The sequence below is a fragment of the Lampris incognitus genome, chromosome 11, assembly GCF_029633865.1.
Source record: "Lampris incognitus isolate fLamInc1 chromosome 11, fLamInc1.hap2, whole genome shotgun sequence".
Taxonomy (NCBI): Eukaryota; Metazoa; Chordata; class Actinopteri; order Lampriformes; family Lampridae; genus Lampris; species Lampris incognitus.
The window spans coordinates 41,012,948-41,040,696 of NC_079221.1; the positions used below are offsets into that span (position 1 = coordinate 41,012,948).

Here is a 27,749-nt window from a genome sequence, read left to right on the forward strand (position 1 = left end):
TTCTGAAATCTGACCCGAAAGTATTTCGAAAGTCAGACAACAGCGTGCATCTAGGTCGATGGCGACAGATCTGCGCAAATATAAATACAGCGGACCATCCAGAACTAGACCCGACGCCACCTCGAACTCACAAAAAGGCTACCACCCTTTCCCAGAGCAACCCCCAAGTACCCCCTTAGATGCTCTTTTAGGATTTAATACTAGTCTCAAAATTGCCATCTCTGGGCATATGGTGTAATTAACACTATTAACCCACAATCTTTAAACAACCTAAGGACAATTTGGGAACAAGACCCTAGGCCTGTCTTTTGCAGAGGACCAGTGGACTTCAATTCTCGACCTAGTACACCCTAACTCCTTGTGCTAGACACAGTCTAATACAATTCAAGATAGTTCATCGACTTCATCTCACTAAGGAGAAATTGGCAAGGATATACCCAAACATTGATCCCACCTGTGATCGATGTACGACTACCACTGCAAACTGGTTGCACATGTTTTGGCCATGCTCAAGCCCTCACACCTTTCAGGAGAAGGTCTTTGAATCCCTTAGTAACATATTAATATGACAGTTGTACCCCAGCCTATTATTGTCCTGTTTGGATTGAGGCCAGAGGATGCAGTGTGGTCGACTGAAATGTGCAATGTGGTCGCCTTTACTACTCTGTTAGCGTGACGTCTCATCCTCAATTGGAAGGGAGCGGTACCACCATCCCATATAAGATGGTTTAAAGAGATTAACTTTTACCTTAAGCTTGAAAAAAACCAAATTTACATTGAAGGGGAATGCAAATAAATTTGAAGGAGTCTGGAGGCCTTTTCTTACCTACTATGACAACCTAACCCAAATAAGAGACTGGGATTGTTCATGACCTAATTCTTTCTTGGTTGGAGATATTGGGCGATACAACTAAAATTGAGTTGCTGTAAAGCTCCTTGAGGCAAATTTTTAATTTGTGATACCGGGCTATACAAATAAAATTGACTTGACTTGACTTTGACTTGACTTGGAGGAGAACTGTAGTAGTCTAATTAAGAATCAATTTAAAAAGATAAAAATGGGTGTAATTATTTTCCCTCGTCGTGTGTTTATGTAAATGAGATCGTTGTATGTCTGTCATATATTTATTTGTACTTGATGTCATTTCAGAGGACGTTGGGGGGGGGGGTGGAGACATGCTAGGGAACAGGGGATGGATGGGGATAATACCGAATTTATTTCACGTGTTGATTCTGTGATTTGTAAAATGCAAAATTCCAATAAAGTTTGAAAAACATTTCTGTAGAAAAGAGATATTGCACAAATAATATTCTTAAAGTGAGAGTTTTGTTGATTGTAAAACTGCACCATTTTGCGCAGACTCCTTCTGATCTTTAGTTATTACTAATATATCAGCTGTAGATACTGTAATGGCAATAAGATATCCATCTAGTGACATACACTCTAAAATATATCCAGAAAATCAATGAATGAATGCTAGGAGAGCTGAAACATTTGACGACATGCTTTATTTCTCCTTTCAGGTGTGTCAGGAGCCATCCTAAAAGCAGCTGGACACACAGTGGTTGATGAGTGCGAAATTCTCGGTATGAGAGCTTAAATGAGGAGTTCCTCCCCAAAAAGCCATCCTTTTTGAATAATAAAACAATGTGATATTGTGGTCGACTCTCAGCATCTCATAAAGTTTAGATGATTAGATACTTTGAAATGCATCAGCTTTCGCAATAGCAAAAAAAAAAGTCTAATAGTATTTAATAGATCTCCTTTGATAAATTTCATGAGTTCTTCTGGAATTGATGTCAGATTTCTGAAATGGTGAAGAGGATTGTTTAGGAGTGACATTTCAAACAGCATTCTGAGTCAGTTTGGAATGGTTAAACTGCACACTAAATCTAACTGGATTTAATTACCATGCAAGTTTAGAAGTTATCGATAGAAGTTTTTTTTTCCTGATACTAAGGAACTCAACCCAAAGATGGCGTCGTCATCACCAAACCTGGCAACCTCACAACAAGGCACATCATTCACATGGTGGGCCCGACTGAGGAGAAGGCCATCACCAACTCTATGCTCAAAGTCCTAAAGATGTGCGAGGACCACAAACTCCAGTCTGTCTCTTTCCCGGCACTGGGCACAGGTAGGCTAAGCGTTCCAGCATCACTCATCCAATGACTGTATGGGTTAAAATGAGGAGTGGGTTGCATGATTCAAGAGAGAAGGGATTTTTATTTGTCACGTATACATCCAAGTACGTATAATGATAATAATGGATTACATTTATATAGCGCTTTATGTAGACACCCAAAGCACTTTACATTGAGTGGGGGAAACTTACCTCAATCATCAGACATCTGACACTTCCTGGAATAGTCCACGATAAGCTCTTTAGTTTTTCCAACATTCAGGGAGAGGTGGTTGGCCTGGTACCACTGCGACAGCCTTGCCACCTCCTCCAGATAGGCCGCTTCCTCATCGTTAGCGATCCGGCCCATCACAACTGTCGCTAGCAAACTTTATGATGGCACTGGAGCTGTGTTTGGTCACGCTGTCATATGTGTACAAGGATTACATCCTCAGTACTGGGGGACCCCAGTGCTGAGGATGAGAGGGCTGGAGTTGTGTCCGCCTACCTTGACCACCTGAGGTCTGGTGGTAGGAAAATCCAGGATCCAGGTGCACATACAGATGTTTAGACCTAGGTTAGTCAGTTTAATGGCCAGCCTGGAAGTATTCAATCAATAAATGGAAGTGACCAATATCAGCCCACAATGACTGAGGTGGTTATTTTTCTGGAGTCAATTGTGACGTTTGTCACTGACATTTTTCTTTATTGTATCTGTGTGCACAAATATAGACCTTACGTATGCTCCCAAAAATGTCTATGGAAAATTCATGGCGACATGGGCCTGTAGCATAGAACACCTGTGCATTATGGATATCAACTCATACATGCAAACCAAGTCATGAGATGGAGGAGTTGTTTTTTCAGGTCAATCATTTTGCTCCCTTTTACAGGTGCTGGAAACCTGAAGACACCGGAGGTTGGAAATGCAATGGTCACTGCAATTGAACATTTCTTAACAATGACCAAAACACCATCACTTACAGCTATTCACCTTGTCATATTCCAACCGGAGATGATGAAGAGTTTCCAGGAAGTGCTGAAAAAAATGAAGAAACCGACTCCTAAGCCAGCTGGTCAGTATGATTTATAAATCTTAAGGCTATACCACTCTGCCAATCAATCCCATGTAAATACTTTGTCTCCTTAGTGTAGGCTTTGATACAAAATCAGAGAGCCACGATTAAATTCAGCACACCATTACAATTTTAAACCAAACCAAACTTCCTTTTGTTTGACATTTACTGGTATTTGATGTTGATTCGGATGTTCCACTGCCCCCTACAGCAACCAGTAAGATGTGTAAATTCCCCAATATGCCGGGTGCAACGCAGAGCACCTCCGCCGTCTCTCCCATCCAACACCCTGTCCTGTGTTTAGCCAGTGCCTGCAAAGCAGTGTCCTTCCCCGCAATGCACGCTGAGGTGCTCGGGTGCTCAGTCACCAACCTGGCCCAAATGAAGAAGATGATGGACAACCAGATCTCCCAAGAGTACCACAGTGTGGAACTGCCCTCTAGCCAGTTTCCCCTCCTCTTGGAGGCAGAGAAGCGGACAATCGTGGAGCTGAGCCAGAAGAACCAGGTGTGTGTCCTTTTGTCTACCCGGGACAAGGCCACCATCTCGGGGAAGAGAGATGATGTTCTGGACATGGTCGTGCAGATTAAGACCTTACTGGAGGAGGCGGAAAAAAGGGAGAGAAGGAAGGAAGAGGTGAGGCGGCTGCAGGAGACAGTGCGTTGGGAGGTCAGGGAAGGTGAGACCTGGCAAGAGCTGGACAAGAGTGTCAGTGTGGACTTGGAGCACGCCTGGCTAGATAAACGGGCTAGCGTTAACTACAAACACCAGGGGAAGATGTACACTGTAGACCTAAAGACCATGCAGCGCAGAGACCACAAAGGAACCATCACAACTATCAACAGAACTCTAAAAACAAATTCTGACACAGGTACTGAGCATTACAGGGAATTTAATTTACAATACATTGCTCTGATGTGTAGATTTCATACAGTCATGACCCAACATACCCTGATAAGTAAGATGGTGTTTCCAATCATACAATTCACGTTTGTATTTTTTTTAGTTGTAATTCGGCCCCCACCAACTTGGACCAGAATGGACAACAAACAATTGGACATAGTGGACCTGGATCCAACCTCAGAGGAATATAAGAAAGTTGAGAAAAAAATCATTCAGACGTCAAGAACTCCAAACTTTGTTACTCAATCTACCATTAAAGTAGTCAAGGTAAAAAAAACGGCTACCATAGAGATAAAGAGAAATGTTTGAAATTTCTGTTCTTTAAACTACATTAAGAGTTTAACACTGTTAATATTCCAAAACAAACTTAAAACTTACAAATGCGGCATGGTGGCCCAGTGGTTAGCACTGTCGTCTCACAGCAAGAAGGTCCTGGGTTTGAACCCCGGGGTTGTCCAACCTTGGGAGTCATCCCAGGTCGTCCTCTGTGTGAACTTTGCACGTTCTCCCCGTGTCTACGGTGGGTTTTCTCCGGGTGCTCTGGTTCACCCCACCATCAAAAAGACATGCGTGTTAGGGTTAGTACTCCAGTCTCTGCCCCTGACTGAGGCATGGCAAGACGAACTGGAGTTGGTCCCCGGGCGCTGCACAGCGGCTGCCCACTGCTCCTAGTGACACAGCTAGGATGCAGAGTATAGTTTCCCCACAGAGATTAATAAAGTATATCAAAATCAAAATAAAAAAACTCAAACATATCATATGATTCAACAAGATTTATGATATTTACAGATCCAAAGGATTCAGAATAAAGGCCTGTGGCAGATGTATGCAGTGAAGAAGCAAGCACTGGATAAGAAACATCCCACGAACAAGAATGAGATGAACCTCTACCACGGCACCACTGCAGAGATCTGCCAGAGAATCAACACAAACGGCTTCAACAGGAGCTTCTGTGGGAGAAATGGTAGGGTCATAAACAAGTACGCACATAAACGTTACTTTTCTGTTTTGTTTTGACGCTAGTTTTTTTGTTATGTGTGGATGCAATATTTCAGCACTTACAAAAGGCCCTATTTTACGTTACCTGTTGTTAGAGTTGTTGCATCACTGTTATAATTTGTGGTCAGTCAGCAGATTGATAGCAATATGAAGCAAACATCCTATATTTTAGAAAATGGAGTTTGCCTATTCTTGGCATTGCCTGAGCAGCCTGTAAAATGATGTTTATGTGCTGGGAAATCATGAAGTTGCCGCTACTTCCCATTTCGCTGTACTTGTATGTGGAAAAGATCAACCAGATGAAACAAGCCAATCAGATTTGATTCCAGGTTTCACATCACACCTGGACACCTGTCTACTACTACTACTTTTGGCTGCTCCCGTTAGGGGTCTCCACAGCAGATCCTCCGTTTCCATTTCTTTCTGTCTTCTGCATCTTCCTCTGTCACACCAGCCACTTGCATGTCCCCTCACCACATCCATACACCTCCTCTTTGGCCTTCCTGTTTTCCTCTTCCCTGGCAGTTCTCTGAGGGAAGAGCCAGTTCTCAGAAGAAGAATCCCTCCAGAGAAAGTTTGCCATAGCGTCAGCTAGCTTATGCCTGGGAAATTCTGCATACATGAATGGTTATGAGTGAAAAGGTAATGTCAGATTATGTTGAGAGCTGGTCCAAATCATATAGTATCATGCCTTTTTGTGTATATATAAGACTTCCACAGGCCTGTAGATGAATGAGACCCCCCCCCCCGAGCAACTTTCTAGGATGGGCTACCTGATCATCTGGGTGGGCTTAGGCAACAACCCCTCCCCGCTTAGAACTGGGCTTGCTTGGAATCATTAAGTTGCTTTAAACTGGGAAAATATAGGACCTTTATCATTGTGCTGGGAAGAAAATGTTAAACAGCACCTCATTAATACCCTGTAAGTGGTGAAAACCAAGACAATGCTTGAACCCATTTTAATGTACTAGCACCATGTCTCTGAACACATTTTTGCTTGGGCTTTTTTTCTTTTTAACTTATTTGACTGGACCAGGCCAGCAGGCCAGCCCTACAACGACCTTGCCTGACTGAGCGACCACGTTAGCATGACTGAGTGATCATGTTTGACACGATTGGCCCGCTGGATCAGGTGACCAACACCGTCACTGAAGTTACAGATTGATTGGTCGGCCGAGAGGCACGACGGAGAGCGCGTGGTTAAAGCACCCCAAATAACAATCACCCTGACAAAACACTCGGTGGCGAATTCGTGAAAGGATCGCGCGGCTTAAACCTGCACAAACAAGACAAAAAGAAACCGTGTAGTTCTCAAAGCACCCGCAAAGGTTGAAATGCGCCCCTAACTGCATTGCCAAGCAAACAGCATCTCGATGCTCCGGTACTATTTGCACCTATTTACATCAGGTCGCAGGTGGCTAACCATGTGCCACGGAGAGCCACGTGTACGCAGGTTTTCGTTCCAGCCGGACTCCACACCAGGTGACTTCACTGATACATTCTTCCTCTTTGGTTGAAGGGTTGCTAATCAGTGAAATCACCTGCTGTGGAGTCCGGCTGGAAGGAAAACCTGCGCACACATGGCTCTCCGAGGCACCTGATTAACCATCCCTGCATTAGGTAATATGGATACATTTGGCACAGAATGTGCCCCTTTCTATGCAAATGAGCTCACAGCAAAAAAAAACAAAAAAACAAAAGGTCCGATTCACAAACAACAGCGCTAATAGCCACACGCAATTAGAATTGTAAACTACTAATAAGACATGTTAATCCCTAGCTAATGGGTCTGACCCTTTAGCCGAGCGGTTAGTGATGTCGCCTTGTGGTGCAGTATACCCCGTCTCGAATCCCGCACCGGGCAAGAAAATAACCGGTTACAGTATGTATGTACAAAATGACTAATAAAGAGATTTCTATTCTGTTCCATTTAAACTTTGCCACATGGAGAATTGCAATCAGACGCAAAACAAGGGCACTTTGCACTCGGCTGCAAATTCTTGCGGGCACGTTTGGGCTGTAATATCAGTGGTGCAATGTCTTTTGTGAATCGGACCTCGAGACGGGGCAGACAGTAGTTGCACGTGATGCGCGGGTCCTGGTACCATCAGCAGCAGCAGCCCAGTCTATCCTTTGTGAATTCAGCTGTCAATACAGAGTGGGTCTTAGGACAACGAGAGACATCCGCAGATAGAAACGGATAAAAGAGGAGTTAACGGATAATTGGAAAAGGTATACTTACAATTAAATTTAGTTCCTTTGAACCAAACCTCCCAAGACAGGAGTGGAAAGTATTGTTCTTGCAGCTGCACTTTTTTCTTTTTCTTTTTTTAAACTTGAACGTAGCTTAACCGTGTCACGTGATATGCTACTTCAGTACACTTTAACAACAAACATTATCGGGACCGCTGCAAAAAATTGCAGATGGGGGCGTCTGGGTGGCGTAGCGGTCTATTCCGCTGCCTACCAACACGGGGGGTCGCCGGTTTGAATCCCAGTGTTACCTCCGGCTTGGTCGGGCGTCCCTACAGACACAATTGGCCGTGTCTGTCGGTGGGAAGCCGGATGTGGGTATGTGTCCTAGTCGGTGCACTAGCGCCTCCTCTGGTCGGTTGGGACGCCTGTTTGGGGGGGGGGATAGCGTGATCCTCCCACGCACTACATCCCCCTGGTGAAACTCCTCCCTTCAGGTGAAAAGAAGCGGCTGGCGACTCCACATGTATCGGAGGAGGCACGTGGTAGTCTGCAGCCCTCTCCGGAGCGGCAGAGCGACCGGGACAGCTCGGAAGATTGGGGTAATTGGCTGGATACAATTGGAGAGGAAAAAAATCCCCTGAAAAAGACAAAATTGCAGATGAATAATTAACATCCAGGGATTAACATTATAGACACTACCACCGTCTATCCCTGTAACCAACTGGCCACGATATCAAACATTATCCAAAGGAATTGAATCGAGTGCAACTGGACTTGGTATATATCCGTGAAGACGTTTCGAAGCCTCTTGGATGAGAGGCGAAACGTCTTCACGGATATATACTGTAACGTGCAGCATGGATAAGTAGACACGTTGGTCCTTGACTGATGGGTCGGATCCCTTAGTCGACTGGTTAACGTTGTCGCTTGCGGAGTGGGAGATACGGGTTCGCGTCCCGGCTGTGGCGTCGGTTCCCGGGCTGACCCCTGAATTCGCTACAAGTCCAACTGCGCTCGATTCGGTTCCTTTGGATTACCCGGATGAATGAGAACATTCAGAGAGATATCAAACATTGACCGTATACTAGCTTCTGACTCGGTCTGGTTAATAAGGTCTCATTCAAATGTGGTTAAAAAAGAAACTTTTCGGATTCTTCTTCTCAGCCAGTTCGTACGGAGAGGGAACCTACTTCGCCAAGGAATCGTGGTACTCCTGCCAGGACAGTTACTCGGACCCGGACGCGAGCGGCTTGAAGCACGTGTACCAGGCACGGGTCCTGGTGGGCAGAGTGTGCAAGGGGGTTGCCGGGATGAAGGAGCCAAAGCCGCTGGACCCCAGAGACCCACTCGCCGGCCTGCACGACTGTGCTGTAGACAACCCGCACTGCCCCTTCATCTACGTGGTGTTCTGCGATGCCGGGGCTTACCCGGAATACCTCATCAGCTTCAAGACTTCATGAGAGAGATGTCGGGGCGCCAGGAGAAAATGAAACACTGCTCCTTTGCCTTTCTCAACTCAGTCTTTTTTTTATATACTAAATATTCTTTGATATGTTGATAATGTGATGACACGTAATAATCGGTGCTCAAGTTGCACACACAAGTGCCCTTAATGATTTATTTTTAGCAACGAGTATGACTGGTGTTAATTCTGATTTTGCTGCTTATTGTTCTGGGTTGGGGTTTTTTTCTTTTTCCCCCCACAATTGTACTTGGCGAATTACCCCCACTCTTCGAGCCGTCCCGGTCGCTGCTCCATCCCCAATGCCGATCCACAGAGGGCTGCAGACTACCACATGCCTCCTCTCATACATGTGGAGTCACCAGCCGCTTCTTTTCACCTGACAGTGAGGAGTTTCGCCAGGGGGATATAGCGCGTGGGAGGATCACGTTATTCCCCAGCCCCCCCCCCGAACAGGCGCCCCGATCGACCAGAGGAGGCGCTAGTGCAGCGACTAGGACACATACCCACACCCGGCTTCCCACCCGCAGACATGGCCAATTGTGTCTGTAGGGACACCCGACCAAGCCGGAGGTAACATGGGGATTCGAACCGCCGATCGCTGTGTTGGTAGGCAACGGAGTAGACCGCTACGCTATGCTACCTTAGTGTTAATGGACAAATGAATTTGTTGACAAACTGAGGAATTACAGAATGATTTCGATTGCCCATGAAGAATTTTATAAATATGAAATGAGCTTCTTTAGAAGTTTTTGAAAGAAACTACACAGGGTACAGCTTAACCCTCGTACCCATTTCTAATAAACCTTCAGTATTGATATTTTTAATACTTGAGATGAAGATAGGCATTTTAAAATACATTTTACTGTTGTATTGCTATAAAATCGACAAATGGCCTGAGTCAACGTAACCGGCAAATAGTGAACACAACATGAGAGTTGTGTGAGATGACATGAGAGTCCAGAGGGAGCTGGGAGTAGAGCCGCTGCTCCTTCGCGTTGAAAGGAGCCAGTTGAGGTGGTTCGGGCATCTGATTATGATGTCTCCTGAGGTTTTCCGGGCACGGCCAAGGAAAGGAGAAGGAGACCCCGGGGTAGACCCAAAACTCGCTGGAGGGACTACATGTCCAATCTGGCCTGGGAACGCCTTGCTGGGGAGAGGGACGTCTGGGGTGCCCTACTTAGCTTGCTGCCACCGCGACCCGACCCCGGAGAAGCGGCTGATGATGAATGAATGAATGAACATTAGCGTTAAAAGAAAGACACAACTCGTGTTAGAATTATTGAAAAACAGGTCGCTTTTATTCCCATGTTAAATGAGCAGTACAGTGGTTGCCTACTTTCAAATGGTAGAAACACGTTCTACTGCCAAGGCTGGCCTTACACCAGGCCAGCTCCTTGTTAGGTAACCAACAGCTGTACAGACAAACCCCTTTCTGCCAAGGCGCTCATACAGTTTCATTAAAAGAGCTTCATTGATCTTGTGTTACAGCTATTAAATAAAATAAAGAAAAACAACTCATTTCAACTGCATTGACATATTATCAGCTTGATGAGTCACTGGCAACCAAATCCTCCTGAAAGTCAAATATGACCAATGTACAAACCATAAAGGAAATTGCGGTGACTGGCGGCCAAAATCTAGGAGACAGAATCAAGTATTATCAATGCAAAGGGGACCTCTTGGTCCAAGCCCAAAAGGAAGTTATCTTCATTATTATCTACCCATGCAGGCAAGGAGTAGGGGCATAGGCTTGGATGAGAGAGAGAGAGAGAGAGAGAGAGAGAGAGAGAGAGAGAGAGAGAGAGAGAGAGAGAGAGAGAGAGAGAGAGAGAGAGAGAGAGAGAGAGAGAGAGAGAGAGACAGAGACAGAGACAGAGACAGAGAGACAGAGAGAGAGAGAGAGAGAGAGAGAAAGAGAGAGAGAGCGACGGATGGACAGACAGACAGACAGAGAAACAGAAAAGGCCTGCATGAACATAGCCCTAAATTCAGTATAATCTGCACTTTACACTGTTTTACACTCAACTATCTCCCTCCATGTCAGGGGGGGGGGGTGAGAGAGAAGGGTGAAAGAGACAGGGAGAGAAAACAGTTATTGCACACAGCATTACATTTGCTGGGTGGAGTTGCCATTCCAGGTGTTATTGTCATCCTCGCTGTCCTCCTGAGTCCGGAGCCGGTAGATTTTACCATCTTTTTTGAAGTCTTCTGGCCGCTTTTCCAAAGTGCGCTTGCGGATGTTTTCTCTGGGTAGGAAAGGAGACCAAAACATTGAAGTGGATGAGCTCTAGGGCTGTAAAATTGGCCAAAAATGACATTCGATTATTCCTTCTAAAAAAAACCAAACAAATAGGTTCAAACCCATTCGAATATACTGTCGCGACCGGGGGAGGCGGTCGCTCCGACTGTCGGCGGAGCTGTGCTGGGGGAGCGCAAGGACTGATGGGACTGTGTTATATTTTTGCATGTTCAGGTGCTGTGTTCATGTTGGGATGCCTTGTTTGGGGGTCTGACTCGTACCGGGTAGAGGACTGTTACTAACTGACTGACCTTAGAAACGTGGCTAAGACTGATGTCGCCAGTTGTGACATGGGGGGGACTCGTTAAGTTGTTGTCCGTTCTGGCCATTGTATAAATAAAAGAGCACTCCCTGGGTCGTGCGGTGTATGGGGCACAGGAGTTGCAATTAAAACGAGATCTCTGCCTCTCAACTCATTCTTCCACGCTGGCTTGCCCCAATATTTTTGTGCATTATGTCCATAAGAGTGCAAACCAACATGAGAGACATAACTACTTGTATAGGTATATTATTTCATTGTAAACACGTCTTTTAAAAGATCTCTATACCTACATATTACAAAATTATCAAATAAAATAATGTCCTACACTGTAAAACTTAATTTAAAGACCATAGACCTCTCTCTCTCTCTGCGCTGTGGTTGGTGCTAGAGTGACAAATGAGAACACACTGTCTCTCGGAGCGAGATGAATGATTGGTAATTGACGTGCTATTTTCGAGATGTGCTGTCAGGTTACTTACTTGCGGTGGAATGGTAAGTTAACTGTGTTTTTAGTGTTGTTGTGTGGAGTGCGGGGAGGTGTGTCGAAGGTGTCTGGCTGGGAGAGCTGGCGTTGGATTGGCTGAGGGAGCCTGGTCTGCTGCATCCTGTGGGCCCAAGGACCACGGCCCTGACCGGAGCTGCGCCCGAAGAGGTAACACCGAGGGCGGTCTGACAGGACGCGGAAGCGGGGCAGGCTAAGCTAACTGCTAGCCCATGCAGACCAGCAGTTCTGACAGTCATCCTGGCTGGCATTCGCTCTCCTGGACAGTGATTTTTTTTTTGTTTAGTTGAGATAAATGGGTTAGTTTGGATATATGTGTTCTCGTAGTTTTTGGATATGTGTTTTTGTCTTTGGGCTGGGGCAAACGATGTTTCATTTTATTTCATGTGCGCAAGTGCATGAAATTAAATGGCAAAGTGTTTCTGATTCTGATAACTGTAGCTTACATACGACTTTATCTCGAGGTTCCACAATTTTTCCGTTTTCTGACCAAAGGCCGAAGCATTTCCAAACGGGACTTTTTAGATTGTTCGGGGTGAAAACTTCAGCTGGACCTAAATTTCATTTTCACTCAGTGAAAGTGACGTCTGTGACTCCTGCCAAGGCTCTCGTGAGAATTAGCAAGGCAGACAGCCGCGGTAGTGCTGCTTTATTTTTCCACAAACGAATATTAATTTTCACATTAAAATGTCTATTTGTTATACAATTCAGATATATATTCGAATTTGGAATATTCATTGAGAGCCATAATGAGCTCTACTATCCTGTCCATCTTTAACAGTGATGACCACACCTATAGGACTGTCATATATTATTTATGTATTTCTGGGCAATTACCCATGAGGACAAATTGTTAAAGAACTGAAACTAGGGTATTCGGGTGGCACGGCAGATAAATGAGTAGAGTTGCTCTACTGTGCTTGTTTTATGCGTTCACATTTAATCTAAAGTGGAAAGCCTCAATTCTGGAAATCAATGGACAGTGAGTTAAAAGCTGAAGGTAAGTGCACATATTAAATATAGTGATTGCAAGTGCCTGACAACAATGACCGATCATACAGCTAATGTGACAGTGATATAGTATATCATGTGGAAATCATTCCCAGGTTTACTTTAAGTTGGCCCTCACCTCTTTGGTTCATCAGAAGAGGCCGATGCTGAGTTTGGGAAGGTGCTGGGCCGGGTGGCAGGGCCTCTGGATGCTGCCCCGGGGGGAGGGGGGCTGGCAAAAAGGAAGCCACTGAGGAACCTCCATACAGCCAGCAGAGGGTAGAGGATGGTTCCGAGCACGGCCCATATGCCGCCTCCTGAAGACTGGACTACCGTGTTGGCGGGTCGACTTGACTGCTACGGGGTGGAAACAGTTTCAGACATTATGACAAAAGGACCAGGCTGACATTTAACAGCAATTATTTGCGCTAGCTGTGACACTGGTTCACACCACATTATTTTTTGACAGCTCAGTGGAGATAAATTCCTAAAGGGGTTTTCCATCCACTCACAGGCAGGAGCACTATGGAGGCACTGGGGGCCAACTCAAGCTCCAGGAAGGTCTTGTTCAGGTCCTCATTTGTGAATTCCCGCCGAGGGAACATGGTGGCCAGGGAGAAGTTACCATAGCGGTTTCCAACTTCCTGAAAGAAGAGCAAACCGAAGAGAGTTCAAGTACAGTGGCTGCTGTACAAAATATGCTGTACGGGATGTAAAAAAAAAAAAAACTAGAAAATCAAAAACAAAACAAAAAACAACAAAAAAACAAATAAAGCATCATGCTGCTGCATACTGAACCCAAGGAACTATGATGGTCTTTCACCCTTTTGACTTTTTATTTTATTGCTTATGCTAAGATCATCCAACCACTATAGCCAAGGAAAAGATGATGGCAAATGTTTTACTTCAATAAATAGATGAGTACACATTTAAATGTACACCCATCATCCTATGATCATTTATCATCTTGTTCTGGCATCTCTATATAGAGGAGTTAAAATAAGACCAAGCACAATGTCAACAAAGTAATTTGAGCTTCAGACCCATTTATACCCTGGATAGCATTTCATCCCTCCAGGTTCAACCTCACCATCTCCAGTCAAAACCAAAAAAGGCAGAAAATTGGAAATAATCCTGAACAATTAATAAAATCTGATGTATTGTTAGGTGTGTTTACTGGTATGTCACTACATCTAATCTGTCTGATTCTATCAAGTCAAGTCACGTCAACTTCATTTGTATAGCCCAATATCACACATTACAAATTTGCCTCAGGGCAAATCAGCAAAACATTAAAAGGCTTCAAGAATTTACAAATGACTGCTGATCATCAGCTTTAATGGAAACCCCCCCCCCCAAATGAAACGACGGCTGCACGTTATTTCATGGCAGCTCTTGTTAGGATAGTATTATCATGTTGCAGAAGTGGCTGACCTGAACAGCAAATTGCCGTGCCTCCTGCAGTCTGCTCTCTGAGGGAAACTGACTGGTGAAGAAGGAGCCATTTGGGAGGCGAAACTGTATCCTTGCTATGGCACTGGGTGTTCACACAGACATACAAGACAAGGACACAAACACACACACAACAATGCAAGAAGCATGCAAACAAATTAAATATGCGAAACCCTGATCTTAGATATTTACGGTCTACTTATCATCTATGGTAACACATAAAGGCATATTATGTTGATAAAAATCTTCTCAAACAGAAATCAAACTGATCAATTTTTTTTTTTTACATACAGTGGCCTACACCTTATTTTTTAAAGGTGGAGAGAACACTATGATACATGATTTTGTTAAAACATGGATACCCTACATTTGCAATATGACGTTTTGTACTTATAACATTAGTGATTGTGGTTTTGATAGTATGGGAAGTTGTATAAATACTATTTTTTAGTTTATTAGTTCACTTTTAGATGTTACAAGTTTTAGCAGGGCATTTGGCAAAATTAGTGATGATTAGCGCCACCAGTGTGGTTTGTACAAGAGAGAAACCAAAGCTGAGCTACCAGCACAGGCCAAGCCGTGTCTCTGTGTGCTGTGTACCTCCTCTCCCTGGCCAAGGCCTCCTTCCTGGCTTCCTGCTCTGCTTCCTTGGCCTGTAGTGCTGCTTGCTTAGCAGCCTGGATCTCCTCCTGGTTCTTAGCATAGCGGGCTGCTCTGTCTGCTCGGTCCTGTGGGGAAAGGAGAGAAAGAAAAATATATAAACCATGCACCAGACATAAAACTTCATCACAAATAGATGTGTGTGTTTGTGTGGGAGGGGTATGAAAATCACATTTTGTAATTCTCTCAAGTGATTGCTATTTCACATCCCTAATTTGGTTTAAAGTGGAACCATCACTTTTAATGGCCAATTCACAAAAGTTGAAAACTACGGTACACACGAGCCAGAATTAAAGCTGCTTTTATTCAGGTATGAGGGGGGGTACTGTCGATGTAGAGCCCACCTTTCACTTGATAGCCCACTGGACGGATCGGGAATCCAGCATCTTGCTCAAAAGGCACCTCGGCGGTGACGGTTTAGCACACAAATGTAGCACACTGTAAACTGTACATTCCAGTTTCAGTTAAGCTGGGACCAATCCGATCCCATATTAGTATCGGGTGCTGATACTGACCCAATTCACTCATCGGATATCAGACTGACGTTACCAATCCACAACTGATCCAGACTCCATAGTCCGATGTTTTTATGAATTACAAATATGTAATATTTGTAATATCCCGTATTGTAATATCCTTTGCGCCGACACAAACCAGTTGAGGTGGTTCGGGCATCTGATTAGGATGCCTCCTGGGCGTCTTCGTTTGGAGGTTTACCGGGCATGGCCAACTGGGAGGAGACCCCGGAGTAGACCCAGAACTCGCTGGAGGGACTACATGTCCAATCTGGCCTGGGAACACCTCGGGATTCCCCAGGAGGAGCTGGAGAGCGTTGCTGAGGAAAGGGATGTCTGGAGTGCCCTGCTTAGCTTGCTGCCACCGCACATAAAGAGCAGGAAGCGGAGGATGCAGAAGCCAGCTGAAGCGGGGGGGGGGGCACAGTTTGACTCAATATTCTTTATTGTTACGTCTCTAAGTACAAGACAGTAAAATTCTTGTGTTTCGGCTCCTCAACACTACAGCTACAATAGCAATAAAATAACAACAAAACAAAACAAAAAAGCAGTAATAATAAATAGTGTGTGGTGTATGTAAGGTGCTGTGTGTATCTAGGCTCTGCCTTAATAAATGTGCATATGTGTGTAGTTGTTTGCTACTCTACCCTAGCGATACCTGTAGTGACGTACAGCTTCAACATCATCAACTGGAAACTGAACGACATCAAGAGACTAGACACCAAAACAAGAAAGATGCCGACCATGGAGAAGATGCACCACCCGAAAGCAGACATCGACAGGCTGTACCTAGGACGAGGCCTAGCCCAACTCGAACTGACCTTCAAGACTACCACCATCAGGCTGGATGCATACCTGACAAAAACAGATGACCCACTCCTCCTCCAAGTAAAACATCAGATCTACTCCTTCAATAAAGGAGTTGCACAATTCAAGAAAGAGCTTGATGTCCCAGAAGCCCCACCAACAGAAAATGAGGCAACTACCATCTACGCCAAACGAGTGAAGCAGAAGGCAAAACACCATGGCCAGCAATGCACGGGACGTACCCAAAAAGAATGAAAGACGCAGACGTGGACCAACAAAAGACACACAGGTGGCTGAGGAGCACCGAGCTGAAAGCAGAGACGGAGGGCCTGATAATCGCTGCACAAGACCAGAGCCTGGCAACCAGAGCCTATCACCATCACGTCATCAAAGATGGAACAGACCCAAAATGCAGAATCTGTGGAATGTACGAAAAAACCATCGACCACATTGTCTCAGGCTGCCCGGAACTGGCAAAGACCGAGTACATATACACAGGCACAACAAGGCAGCAGCATACCTGCACTGGAAGATCTGCAGGAGTTACAAGATCAAGACCACTGAGAAGTGGTACGAACATCAGCCAAAAAACAGTCACTGACAACAATGAGGTCACCATCCTCTGGGACATGCCCAGCCACACTGACAGAGATAAAAGCCAACAAGCCTGACATCGTTATCAGGGACAGGAAGCAAAAGAGGTGCACGCTCATCAACATGGCAATACCATCCGGGGGGAAAAAAACACCTCAGTGAAAAATTACAGAGAAGCTGACCAAGTACAAAGACCTGGAGATTGAAATCAACAGGGTGTGGGGAATGAAGACCAAAACAACACCAGTGGTCATTGGAGCTCTAGGAATCATGAAGAAGGGAATGGACAAGTTAATCAACTGTATCCCAGGCAACATCAACATCTGTACAATCCAGAAGATCACCCTACTCGGAACTACCCACATATTACAACGAGTACTGTCAAGTGACAATTGCTCTGTAGTGCCTCAGGTCCATAGTTTGGACCCGGCCCTACAGGATGTAAAACAGGAAACGTGAAATAAATCATAATAACAATAAAGGAAAAAGAGCTCTGGTATTGGTCGGTATCGGTTAGATAACCAAATTCAGGTATCAGAACTGAAAAATGTGGATCGGTGCACCTCTAGTTTCAGCTGCTGGCCTTAAGATTAAACACACCTGCCCGTTGACACAGACAATTCAAACCCTCAGAAACTGGACCCATTGCTGATCCTGTTTTCTACAATTCAGTAGTCCTGCTGCGCAAACAGCGACTCCTCAAGCTTTGCATTGTGTTTGAGAATATTGAGCCTTAGAATCATAATCTCTGCCTAGTTGACTATTATACTAAACCATTCTGATACCCAATACTCGCCAACTCTCAGGGAGGTGGCGAGTATTAGGCTAGATGTCCTACCTGCTAAAAGGAATGTGAAGCGATGCGGTGGCCTTTCGCTTCCTGGTGTAGTGATCGCCGCGGGTCCATCAGGACCTTAGTATATGGCCGCTCCTACGCAAATGTGTCTGCAGCAGCACCTTCTCATGGTACCTCCTGTTTTCACAGTCTGCAGCGGGGGTGACTGGGTTCCGGGCGGTATAACTGGGTGGGTCGATTGGACTCGTTAGCCTTGGGTGGCAGCCAATCTAGGAGAAGGACAACTCTGATTTCAAACCTGGGTAGATGAAGCTCGTTAGCCTTGTCAGGCAGTTCATCTAGGAGAAGGAAAACTCTAAATTTAAACCGCCGCTGCCTTGCAGGTATACTTGTATATGGGAAAGGCTTCGGGAAGAAACCCTGAGAAAAAATCTGCATCCGTCTCCATTGCCAGTTGTCTTGATTAGTCTTGCCACTGGTAGTAGGTGGTCTCGGACGAGCGAGTGGGGCTGATGATGCGCAACTCTTCCTCACTTTAATCATTGTGCAAGTCATCAGTCATACATCACAGGATGACTATATGGTCCTCGTCGCTGCGATGGACGAACAACACAAAACCATTCTCAACGTATGTATGTATGTAACTCAATGTATTTTCTCCCGTCAACTTTGAGCCATGTGAAATTAGATGATACTTTGTTGACCCCAGAGAGAAATTAAGTCCGTTTTGGGCCATCTTGGTGGCTCAGTCAGTTAGGTGGTAACAATTAGGTTCAGGTCTGAATACAATGTCAAGGGTTCAAATCAGACCACGGGACCTGCATGTCTTCCCCTATTCCCATCACTCTGTAATTCCAAGTTTTCCCTACTGTCTGTTCAAAAAAAGGTGAAAAATGACAGAAAAAAGAAATCTGAGTATTTCGAAAGAGGAAACAATGGAGTGAGAGAGATATACATAGAGAGAGGAGGTAGGAGGACTGTAGGAAAGGTGCGTTTACCAAGGCAATCTGCTGCTTGACCCGCTCCCTGGCGGCCTTCTCCTCAGCCTTCTCCCAGTTCCTCTCCTCCAAGATGCGCTTTGTCTTCTCCTCCTCCTGTTTCCTCTTGAAGCTTGACATGTCCCTCCCGAGCTTCCTCCGCTCCATCTCCTTCTTGATCTCAATCTGGGTCAAGAGACACATACACAGGTACAGTGACGTGAAAAGGAAAGTTCCCCCGCTTTCAATTCTATGGTTTTATATATTAGAACATCCCGATAAATCCATAATATAATCCTCACCAAATCCTATAATTAGATATATCTAATACAATATATGTAGTTAACAACTTAAAAGATTGTACTTTGTCATTATTTATTCAACAGAAAAAAGAGCCAACATGAAGGAGCCATGTGTGTGAAAAATTAAGTAGATCCTTACTGCTTCCATATCAATTAATAAGGTAATTAGAATGAAGTGCAGCTAACTAAGCGCGCTCGATTAGCTGATCATCAGCAAGCGCAACCATCTCCGTATAAAAGCAGAATCTTTGGCAGTTTAATCTGGAGCATTCAGGTTTGTGTTTAACATCATTCCATTCCATCCACTATCCAAACCACTTATCTTGCTCTCAGGGTTGCGGGGATGCTGGAGCCTATCCCAGCAGTCATTGGGTGGCAGGCAGGGAGACACCCTGGACAGGCCATCAAGGGCCCGCCCACCACACACCCACCACACACCCACCCACACCCACACCTAGGGACAATTTAGTACGGCCGATTCACGTGACCTATGTCTTTGGACTGCAGGAGGAAGTGGGAGCACCTGGAGGAAACCCATGCAGACACGGGGAGAACATGCAAACTCTACACAGAGGATGACCCGGGAGGACCCCCAAGGTTGGAAAACCCCAGGGCTTGAACACAGGACCTTCCTGTTGTGAGGCGACCGCGCTAACCACTGCGCTGCTGTGCCCCCGTGTTTAACATCACGCCATGGACAAAATCTGCAATGATGTCAGAGAAGTAATTGTTGCTACTCATCAGTCAAGGAAAGTTCATCATCTCATGTCATCATCAGCCGCTTCTCTGGGGTTGGGTCGCGGTGGCAGCAAGCTAAGTAGGGCACTCGAGACGTCCCTCTCCCCAGAAATGCCCTCCAGCTCCTCCTGGGGGATCCCAAAACGTTCCCAGTCCAGATTGGGCATATAGTCCCTCCAGCGAGTTCTGGGTCTACCCCGGGGTCTCCTCCCAGTTGGATGTGCCCGAAAAACCTCAAAAGGACGGCACCCAGGGGGCATCGTAATATCTAAGTTAAATTCCACACCAAAATTATACTGAGAAGCCACTTTATTTGACATTGTATTCTTACAATCAGTTTGTTCTCTGCATTTAACCCATCCCATTGTATAGGAGCAGTGAGCAGCTGCAGCACCCGGGGACCAACTCCAGTTCTTCTTTCCATTGCCTTGGTCAGGGGCACAGGTAGGAGTATTAATACGAACAGTACTTTATCATCTACAGCCATTCCATCCATTACCCAAGCCGCTTATCCCAGCCGGGGTCACGAGGATGCTGGAGCTTATCCCAGCAGTCATTGGGCGGCAGGCGGGGAGACACCCTGTACAGACCACCAGTCCATCACAGGGCCGACACACACACATTCACACCTAGGGACAATTCCTTGGAGTCCACATCAGTGAGTTACTTTCCTGGACATCAGACACCCAGGCCCTTATGAAAAAGGCCCAACAATGCCTGCATTTCCTGAGGAGGCTGAAGACCGCCCGTCTATCACCCAAAATTCTCACCGACTTCTATCACTGCACCATAGAGAGCATCCTGACCAGCTGCATCTCAGTGTGGTATGGCAACTGCACATCAGTAGACCAGAAAGCTCTGCAGCGGGTCATCAAGGCGGCCCAGCATATCACCGGTACCCAGCCACAAAAGACATTTATCACAAACACTGCCTTCGAAGGGGTCTCAGCATCAGCAGAGATCCCACTCACTCTAACCATGGACTGTTCTCCCCCCTGCGCTCTGGGAGGCGCTACAGGAGCCTCAGAGCCCGCACTACCAGGCTCAAAAACAGTTTCTTTTCCCAAGCTGTTGCCCACCTGAACCTGGCTACCCACTGAATGACTGTGGATATTTTTAAACATTTTGTACTCGTGCTCTTTCTTGACTTATTTTTAGCTTTTGGTCTTCATCTGTGTATATCATACTGTGTTTGTCTGTTTGTCTTGCACTGTCTGGCGAAGTCGCAGCCCTCATTTCATTTTTAACATGCGCCTGCACATTGTTTTTAATGACAATAAATTGAATTGAATTGAATTTAGTATGGCCAATTCGCCTGTCCTACATGTCTTTGGACTGTGGGAGGAAACCAGAGCACCCAGAGAAAACCCATGCAGACACACGGCGGAAAACATGCAAACTCCACACCTACAGCCATTACTTCAAAATGTCTTAATGACCTGATCAGCAACTGTAATGGATAACAGCTACCTATTCTCTAATAACATTGCTGAACTCTCATTACATGTTATTACTTACTCCTCATCACTGACTAGGGTTACATCTAATTTTGTCTTTTCACACCTGGTATGGTGTACTGAAATTCACATCAGCCTCAATAATAATTTGATGAATGCAAAGGAGGGCAGGGAAAAGGAAAACATCCGGCAGCAGTTCCCTTACCTCTTCCTCTCCTTTTTTCTTCTGTTCCCGTCTCTCTTCTAGTTTCTTTGTCAACCTGAACAGTGGAATGACAGATAGATGTTCCATAACTCTCAGAAGTATATGTGTGCAGGGACTATTTCAGATAGTAATGTTTTGGCTCTCAGCTTAACATTCTGATTGTCAAGTGACAAGATCATCATAGAAGATAAGCGAAGACTGTCCACTTTAATTTCAGGGATATATTCAAGCTTTATCAGATGATCTTCGTTCTGCTTATCTTGAGGTACAAAACTTGCAGAAGGGATAATAGTGTGTATCTGATAGTGCATTTAAGCTTTAACATTCATGCATCAAAAAGTTGCCCTAATGTATCGACATGCAAACATTTGTTAAGCTGTGTGTGTGTGTGTGTGTGTGTGGTCAATTGTATTTGTCAAGTCAATTTTATTTGTATAGCCCATTAACACAAATTACAAATTTGCCTCAGTGGGCTTTACAGCAACACAACATCCTGTCCTTGGAACAACTCCCTAAGAAATGTCAGGGAGAGCAACAGAGGAGGGATCTCTTTCCCGAGACGGACAGAAGTGCAATGGATGTTGTGTGTACACAATTTACAGAATACAACATTGAAAGAGGATAACAGAATTATAAGATATATGAAGAACATGATGAGGATGCCAAGCAGTGTCCAGATGCCACCAGAACAGCCAAGGACCTGAGCCACTCGACCACCATCACCATGTAGACCTGACAAGAGAACAGACTACACATGCACACAGGGGAGACTCAGATCACACCACTCACATATGAGTGAGAGGAGACAAGAAAAGACATTAGTCACACATTGGAGTGAGAGAAGGATATAACATTGAAACAGGATAACAAAATTATATGGATTTATAAGATATCTAAAAAGAAAATGTGATGAGGGGGATGCCAAGCAGTGTCCAGGTGGTGACCACCATCACCATGACGACCTGGGAGGAGGACAAGACTGCACTTGCACACAGGGGAGACTCACATCACACCATTCATATACACAGAAGAAGAGAAAGGAGAATACATCATTCAGAGAGAGAGAGAGAGAGAGAGAGAGAGAGAGAGAGAGAAAACACGTGTGAGAGAACAGTTTGCAATTGTCGATAATCTATCCCTGGATGGGCAACATTATCCAGAAAGGGCTGGTGTGGGTGCAGGTCTTTGTTCCAACCAAGCAGTTACACACCTGATTCTATTAGCCAACCAAATAGTCTTTGCTAAGGACGTTGATTTGTAGACTCAGGTGTGTAACTGTTTGGTTGGAACAAAGACCTGCACCCACACCGGCCCTTTCTGGATCACACTGCCCATCCCTGAAGATGCTATAATCTCGCCGGCAGAACAGTGCTTGGTAAATTCAATGAGAAAGAAACTGACCCGCCGTGCAATACAGGTTGTGAAATACTTAACTTAAGGCAACTAATTGTAGGTTAAGGCATAAAGATTCGTTTAAGTTTGGATTTAAAGGACTCAACAGACTCTGACTGTCTGATGGCAGCAGGCAGGTTATTCCAAGAACGGGACCCGATAGGAGAAGGCCCTGCCACCAGCTGACTTCTTTTTAACTTTGGGTACACACAGCAGCCCTGTATCTTGAAAGCAGTGAGCTCGAGACGGAATGTACAGTTTTTGTGTGTGTGTGTGTGTGTGTGTGTGTGTGCGTGCGTGCGTGCGTGCGTGCGTGCGTGCGTGCGTGCGTGCGTGCACGTCGATACGTTTGTGAATGTCTACATGTCCTCACCTGTCCACCTTGGCATCCAGGGTTTCATCAGGCTGAGAATTGTGAGAGGTGTCATCTGATGATGCACTTCTGTCCTCCCCAGGGGTCTCAGCCCCCAAAAGGCCACTTTCATCTGCTGGTCTGGAGAGGGATTCTAGAAACAACAGAACAGATCAACAGCAGTGACTCAGTGACTGACTATACAATGTCTCTTAAGAATAATTGCATATTAAAAAAAAAACTTTTCAAAACCTACTGTTATGCATTCTGTTATTACATATGGGCAACAACACCAACATATTCTCTCTCTCTGTTATGAACACAGCAAACCAGCAAGCTCAATAGCTTAGCTGAAATCATTGCAGGAGAAACATCTTTGTCATTGAACTACTCAGAAAATGCAGGAAGTGAAACCTAGAGAAATTAAATGAAAAATGGAGGACACAGAGAAGTGACAAAAACATCTGCAGACCCTTGGTGTGCCCGCAGCTATTGATCTAGCTTACCAAGCACAGAGCAATATTACTTTGTGACAATCAGTGAAAAGGGATTTTGCTTTGGCTAGGCCCGTCTCCCAGGAAAGTCTTGCATTCTTTTGTCACTTACCTTTTGATGTGCCTGGTACTGGGGCAGCTTCTGTGGTTGCTGGTAGTGCCAGAGTGGGCTCAGGGGGAGAGGCGGGCAGCACTGTTGCGCCCGCGGTTGGCTCTATGGGTACGCTGACAGACGGGTTGGCCGCCGCTGGAGCTTCTGATTCTGGTGACACCACGATCCCGCCACGAACCTGCTCAGCTTGCATCTGTCAGAGAGAAATATAGTGAGAAAATACTGAAACATCATGTAGTCACCAGAAAAATGTCTTGGCCAGGAGAGATGCAATGCCTGGCAGGCACTCCTGCTTTAAACATTTCAGAAAATCAACAGTTATCCCACTGTGCCAGTGATGTTATTTGTCATTAAACAAGAGTGGTGTCCCGATCATTAAAACTCGCAATCCCACCTCTTTTGTCCCTACCTGTTTCACTTTGCTGATTCTTTTCGTGAGTTCCTCAGCAGACATGCTTCCGGCAATGACCTCAAGGGGAGTTCCATCCCCTCCAATGAAAAAACTGGATGGAATGCACACTACTGGGTCTTTTTGTGTAGGAGGAAGTTAAGGGACAATCTCACAACAATGCCCCTTAAACAGGATTTAAACTAGAGCTCCAAGATATTATCTTTTGACCAAATACACATAATGAGTGCTGAACCTGTAGTAAATATAGATGAAGAAAGTCAACATTAGTATTTTAGTTGATATTGTCAACTTTGGCCATTCAGAATCAGAATACTTTATTCATTGGCTCCAAGTCCACTCTCAGCCAAATCAACAACCTTGCACTCACCATTGATGGCACTACTGTCTCCCCTTCCCCCCAGGCACACAACCTTGGTGTGATCCTTGATCCCACCCTCTCCCTTGAGCCAGATATCCGCCAAATGGTCAAATCCTCCTTCTACCACCTTAGCAACATTGCAAAAGTAAGATCCTCTCTCACACGCCCTACTGCTGAGATACTGATCCATGCCTTCATCTCCTCCCGCCTTGATTACTGCAACTCACTCCTCTATGGCATCAGTGCTAGCTCTATCAAGAGACTCCAATTAGTCCAGAACGCATCCGCCCGACTTTTAACTTTCACCAAATCCTGGCACCACATCACCCCAGTCCTAAAAGACCTCCACTGGCTACCCATCTCCCACCGAATCAATTACAAACTCCTGGTTCTTACTTATAAAGCCCTTCACAAACTGGCCCCCCCATACCTCACCGATCTCCTCCCCCTACCAACCCTCTCGGTCCCTCAGATCCACCTCAGCCTCCCTTCTCTCTACCCCCAGGTCCAACCTCCGCGGCTTTGGAGACCGAGCAGCTCCCAGGCTCTGGAACTCACTTCCCCAAATCATTAGAGACTCAGAATCCCTCCCACTCTTCCAATCCCATCTCAAGACACACCTTTTCTCCATTGCCTTCTCGTGCCCCCCCCCCCCCCCGTCCGCTCATACACCCCTGGTCTGGGCCAGGCTGGGGACTGAGTGCTTGACCTGCATCTATGATTTATGTGATTTATGATGTTTGTTTTTCCTTTCCCTTTATATCTGTCCAAGTTGGAGAGTACTGTTGGCATCATCTGTGGCTGCCTCTTCTCCCTCTCGTAGCCCCCCTTACCATCCACCCCTGTATGTCTGTGTTATGTTCATCTGTCATCTTGTTTCACTCCATTTATTGTAACGCAACTTTGAGTACTAGAAAAGCGCTATATAAATTGATTTATTATTATTATTATTATTTATTCATCCCCGAGGGGAAATTAGGTAATCTAATTTAATCTGACAAATTAAGAGAAAAAAACTGTACAGATACTGACATTTCGAGACTTAAAATCTAAGTCCGGTCCCCTTCGGACTGAATAAGCCATTTCTGTTTTAATCACCTAATGTATTCATTAATGGCCCCTGTCTTTAACCAATGTCAAGTAGGACCTTCTTATTGCCAATACCCAGATTGATGAATCATTAATTCAAACCAGAAAATAAAGCCCACAAGGGTTAACAACTGACTGATAGTTAAAAATGCTAATAAAGCTTACAACAAATCCACAGGGATCACTTTGTAAGAGTGAAAAACAGAAACATCATGACATCAAATTGAGAAATCAAAACCACTCAGCATACAAAAAAGGATACAGATCTGGGAGAACTGAACGCATGTCTTGCTGCAGAAAAAAGTGGACATCAGAGTGTCAATTGGCAACTTGACTCAATAGCCTGGCCTGTTTCAAATTCCACTTATTACACGTTCACATCCAGATACTGTCAAATATATTACTTATCAGTAAATGAAACTCCCCAAAATCTGAACCCAAGCAAGCAACAATTTTATGAAATCAATGAATCACTGATGTCATCAAGATGTAGAGCTGCTTTACTGTGACGGTGTCAAGCAACAATTTTATGAAATCAATGAATCACTGATGTCAAGATGTAGAACTGCTTTACTGTGACGGTGTGACAAGACCCAATGACTGCTGGAATAGGCTCCAGCATCCCCGCAACCCTGAGAGCAGGATAAGCGTTTAAGATAATGGATGGCTGAATGGATAGCTACTCAATATCAGATGAGGTGTAACTCTTCATTACATCATGTATCATGCGGTTTCTTTGCTTTCTGTATTCGTGACATGTGCAACATTTTGTTTCTGCTCTCCTAAACAAAGCTGTATAATGAAGGACCTAATATTAACTTATATATACTGCTTAAACAAATGGCAATTCCCTTTAAATGTGAGCATCCATACCTCTTGGCATCCACTTTGATCGCCACACAACATGTCTGTGCTGCTTCAGAGACTTTTTCGTCCTCCCAGCTGGACATCAGCTGTGCAGACTGCTCATCTTCGCCTGGGTGGGTGGGTGGGGGGATTTGACAACATTGAGTCATTTTGACATCCCACTGCCCATGTCCCACCCTTGATCATCATGTCAGGTATTGTACAAGTCTAGACAACTATAGAATGGCTAACATCCACTAACATTCAATCACAAGAACTAGCTAAGTCACAGCTACGTTGGCGTTACTGATATCAGTCTGTTATGCAACAATGAGTGTCCAATCCCATCCGAGTCTGTGTGCTGCTGTCCCCACCAGCAGCTTGACAGGAGTAAACACAGTTCCAGCCAGCTGACCCCGATCTTAAATAAATGTTGCACTAACAGACAGATGGGTTGCTGTTGCTGTCTGTCTCCATGCACCTGATGTTATTCTGGTACTTTCGGATCTCAGTTTAACGACGGTTACTGGAGCGTAACAGGATAACTGAATTAGCTAGCTGACTGGCAAACATACGGGGGACTTTTGTTAATTTAACAGGTAATAGTACCAAACCATATTCCTAACCGCGCTGAGAACACTTTTATCTCGAGGTGTCAACATTTTCGATTTTGTTGGTGTCACGAAACTCGGCAGACCACCTCCAACTAGTTTCGCCAGGCTAGCGGCTAACACCATTGGCTAACATGGGCAGACGGCTAGCAACCTGCTAGCTGGCTAGCAGCTAACACCATTGTCTAACACGGGCAAACGGCTAGCAACGCGCTAGTCGCAGTTCAAGCATATCATGCTAATCGCGCTAGCTGACATTAGCTAATCTACCCAAATACCTGTAATGACAACGACAAAGATGAAGTTCTCTTGCTTAGCGGAGGCGATGGCAGCGGGAATCGAGCCCTCAAACCAAAGCATCTTTCTAGATTGTGTTGTCTTTCTCTGGTTTCGTAATGCTGCCGACCAGACGCATCAAACCTTCAAACCCAGCCAGTTTGTTGCTACGGGAGCCCAGTGCAGATCAAGCCAGCGCAAAGTAAAATGACCATTTCCGGTCTGAAATTGTATGCTTTTTTTCTTCTTCTTCAAAAATAAAACACGCCGACGACTGTTAAGTGTCGGAGAAGATATTAAGAGTTTAAGGATGATTGTGGAAAATCATCAACACATCCACATTAGGCAGCAGTCAAGATCACAAAAACGCACATATAAAACCCATACAAGACAATGGAGAAGGATGCATTTCATTAAAAAATAAATCAAAATCAAAAATAATTTATTGTTAAATTATTGTAACCTATTTTTCTGGACTTAGCCTGTTAG

At 45.1% G+C, this 27,749-nt stretch overlaps 2 protein-coding genes across 6 annotated transcripts in view; one reads left to right on the forward strand and one right to left on the reverse strand.

Annotated features, from left to right (window-relative positions):
• Positions 1-9,901, forward strand: part of parp14rs3 (poly(ADP-ribose) polymerase family member 14-related sequence 3) — a 28,495-nt gene extending 18,594 nt beyond the window's left edge. For 2 of the 4 annotated variants that reach the window (XM_056289338.1, XM_056289339.1), the window contains exons 20-26: positions 1,525-1,587; positions 1,962-2,138; positions 3,017-3,199; positions 3,411-4,070; positions 4,206-4,369; positions 4,892-5,066; positions 8,462-9,901. In XM_056289338.1, the coding sequence (XP_056145313.1) occupies positions 1,525-1,587; positions 1,962-2,138; positions 3,017-3,199; positions 3,411-4,070; positions 4,206-4,369; positions 4,892-5,066; positions 8,462-8,757 (1,718 nt within the window). In that variant the 3' untranslated portion in view covers positions 8,758-9,901. The remainder of the gene's footprint in view (positions 1-1,524; positions 1,588-1,961; positions 2,139-3,016; positions 3,200-3,410; positions 4,071-4,205; positions 4,370-4,891; positions 5,067-8,461) is intronic. The other 2 variants (XM_056289340.1, XM_056289341.1) reach the window with 2 other exon arrangements.
• Positions 9,902-10,036: 135 nt separating this feature from the next.
• On the reverse strand, positions 10,037-27,421 carry ubxn4 (UBX domain protein 4). Of its 2 annotated transcripts, none has more exons than XM_056289343.1 (13): positions 27,263-27,421; positions 26,401-26,503; positions 25,790-25,818; positions 24,078-24,196; positions 23,669-23,861; positions 23,084-23,216; positions 21,319-21,373; positions 18,638-18,802; positions 14,868-14,995; positions 14,250-14,352; positions 13,328-13,459; positions 12,955-13,169; positions 10,037-11,008 (listed from the first exon to the last, which is right to left on the reverse strand). In XM_056289343.1, exons 1-13 carry the CDS (start codon positions 27,342-27,344, stop codon positions 10,870-10,872), a joined length of 1,596 nt encoding a protein of 531 aa, XP_056145318.1. In that variant the 5' UTR covers positions 27,345-27,421; the 3' UTR covers positions 10,037-10,869. The 2 variants fall into 2 exon arrangements, with proteins under 2 accessions (XP_056145318.1, XP_056145317.1); XM_056289342.1 differs by having other exon boundaries at positions 12,955-13,172.
• Positions 27,422-27,749: the final 328 nt, after the last annotated feature.

What these genes read in the sequence shown, in the direction of transcription:
- ubxn4 (XM_056289342.1), bottom strand. Translation starts at nt 27,344, where the DNA reads ATGCTTTGGTTTGAGGGCTCGATTCCCGCTGCCATCGCCTCCGCTAAG. An exon ending in ATCAAAGTGGATGCCAAGAG is followed by an intron (nt 25,819 to 26,400) that starts GTATGGATGCTC and finishes TTTTTTCTGCAG; the next exon opens with CAAGACATGCGTTCAGTTCT. An exon ending in CACGGCAATTTGCTGTTCAG is followed by an intron (nt 13,460 to 14,249) that starts GTCAGCCACTTC and finishes CTCTTCTTTCAG; the next exon opens with GAAGTTGGAAACCGCTATGG.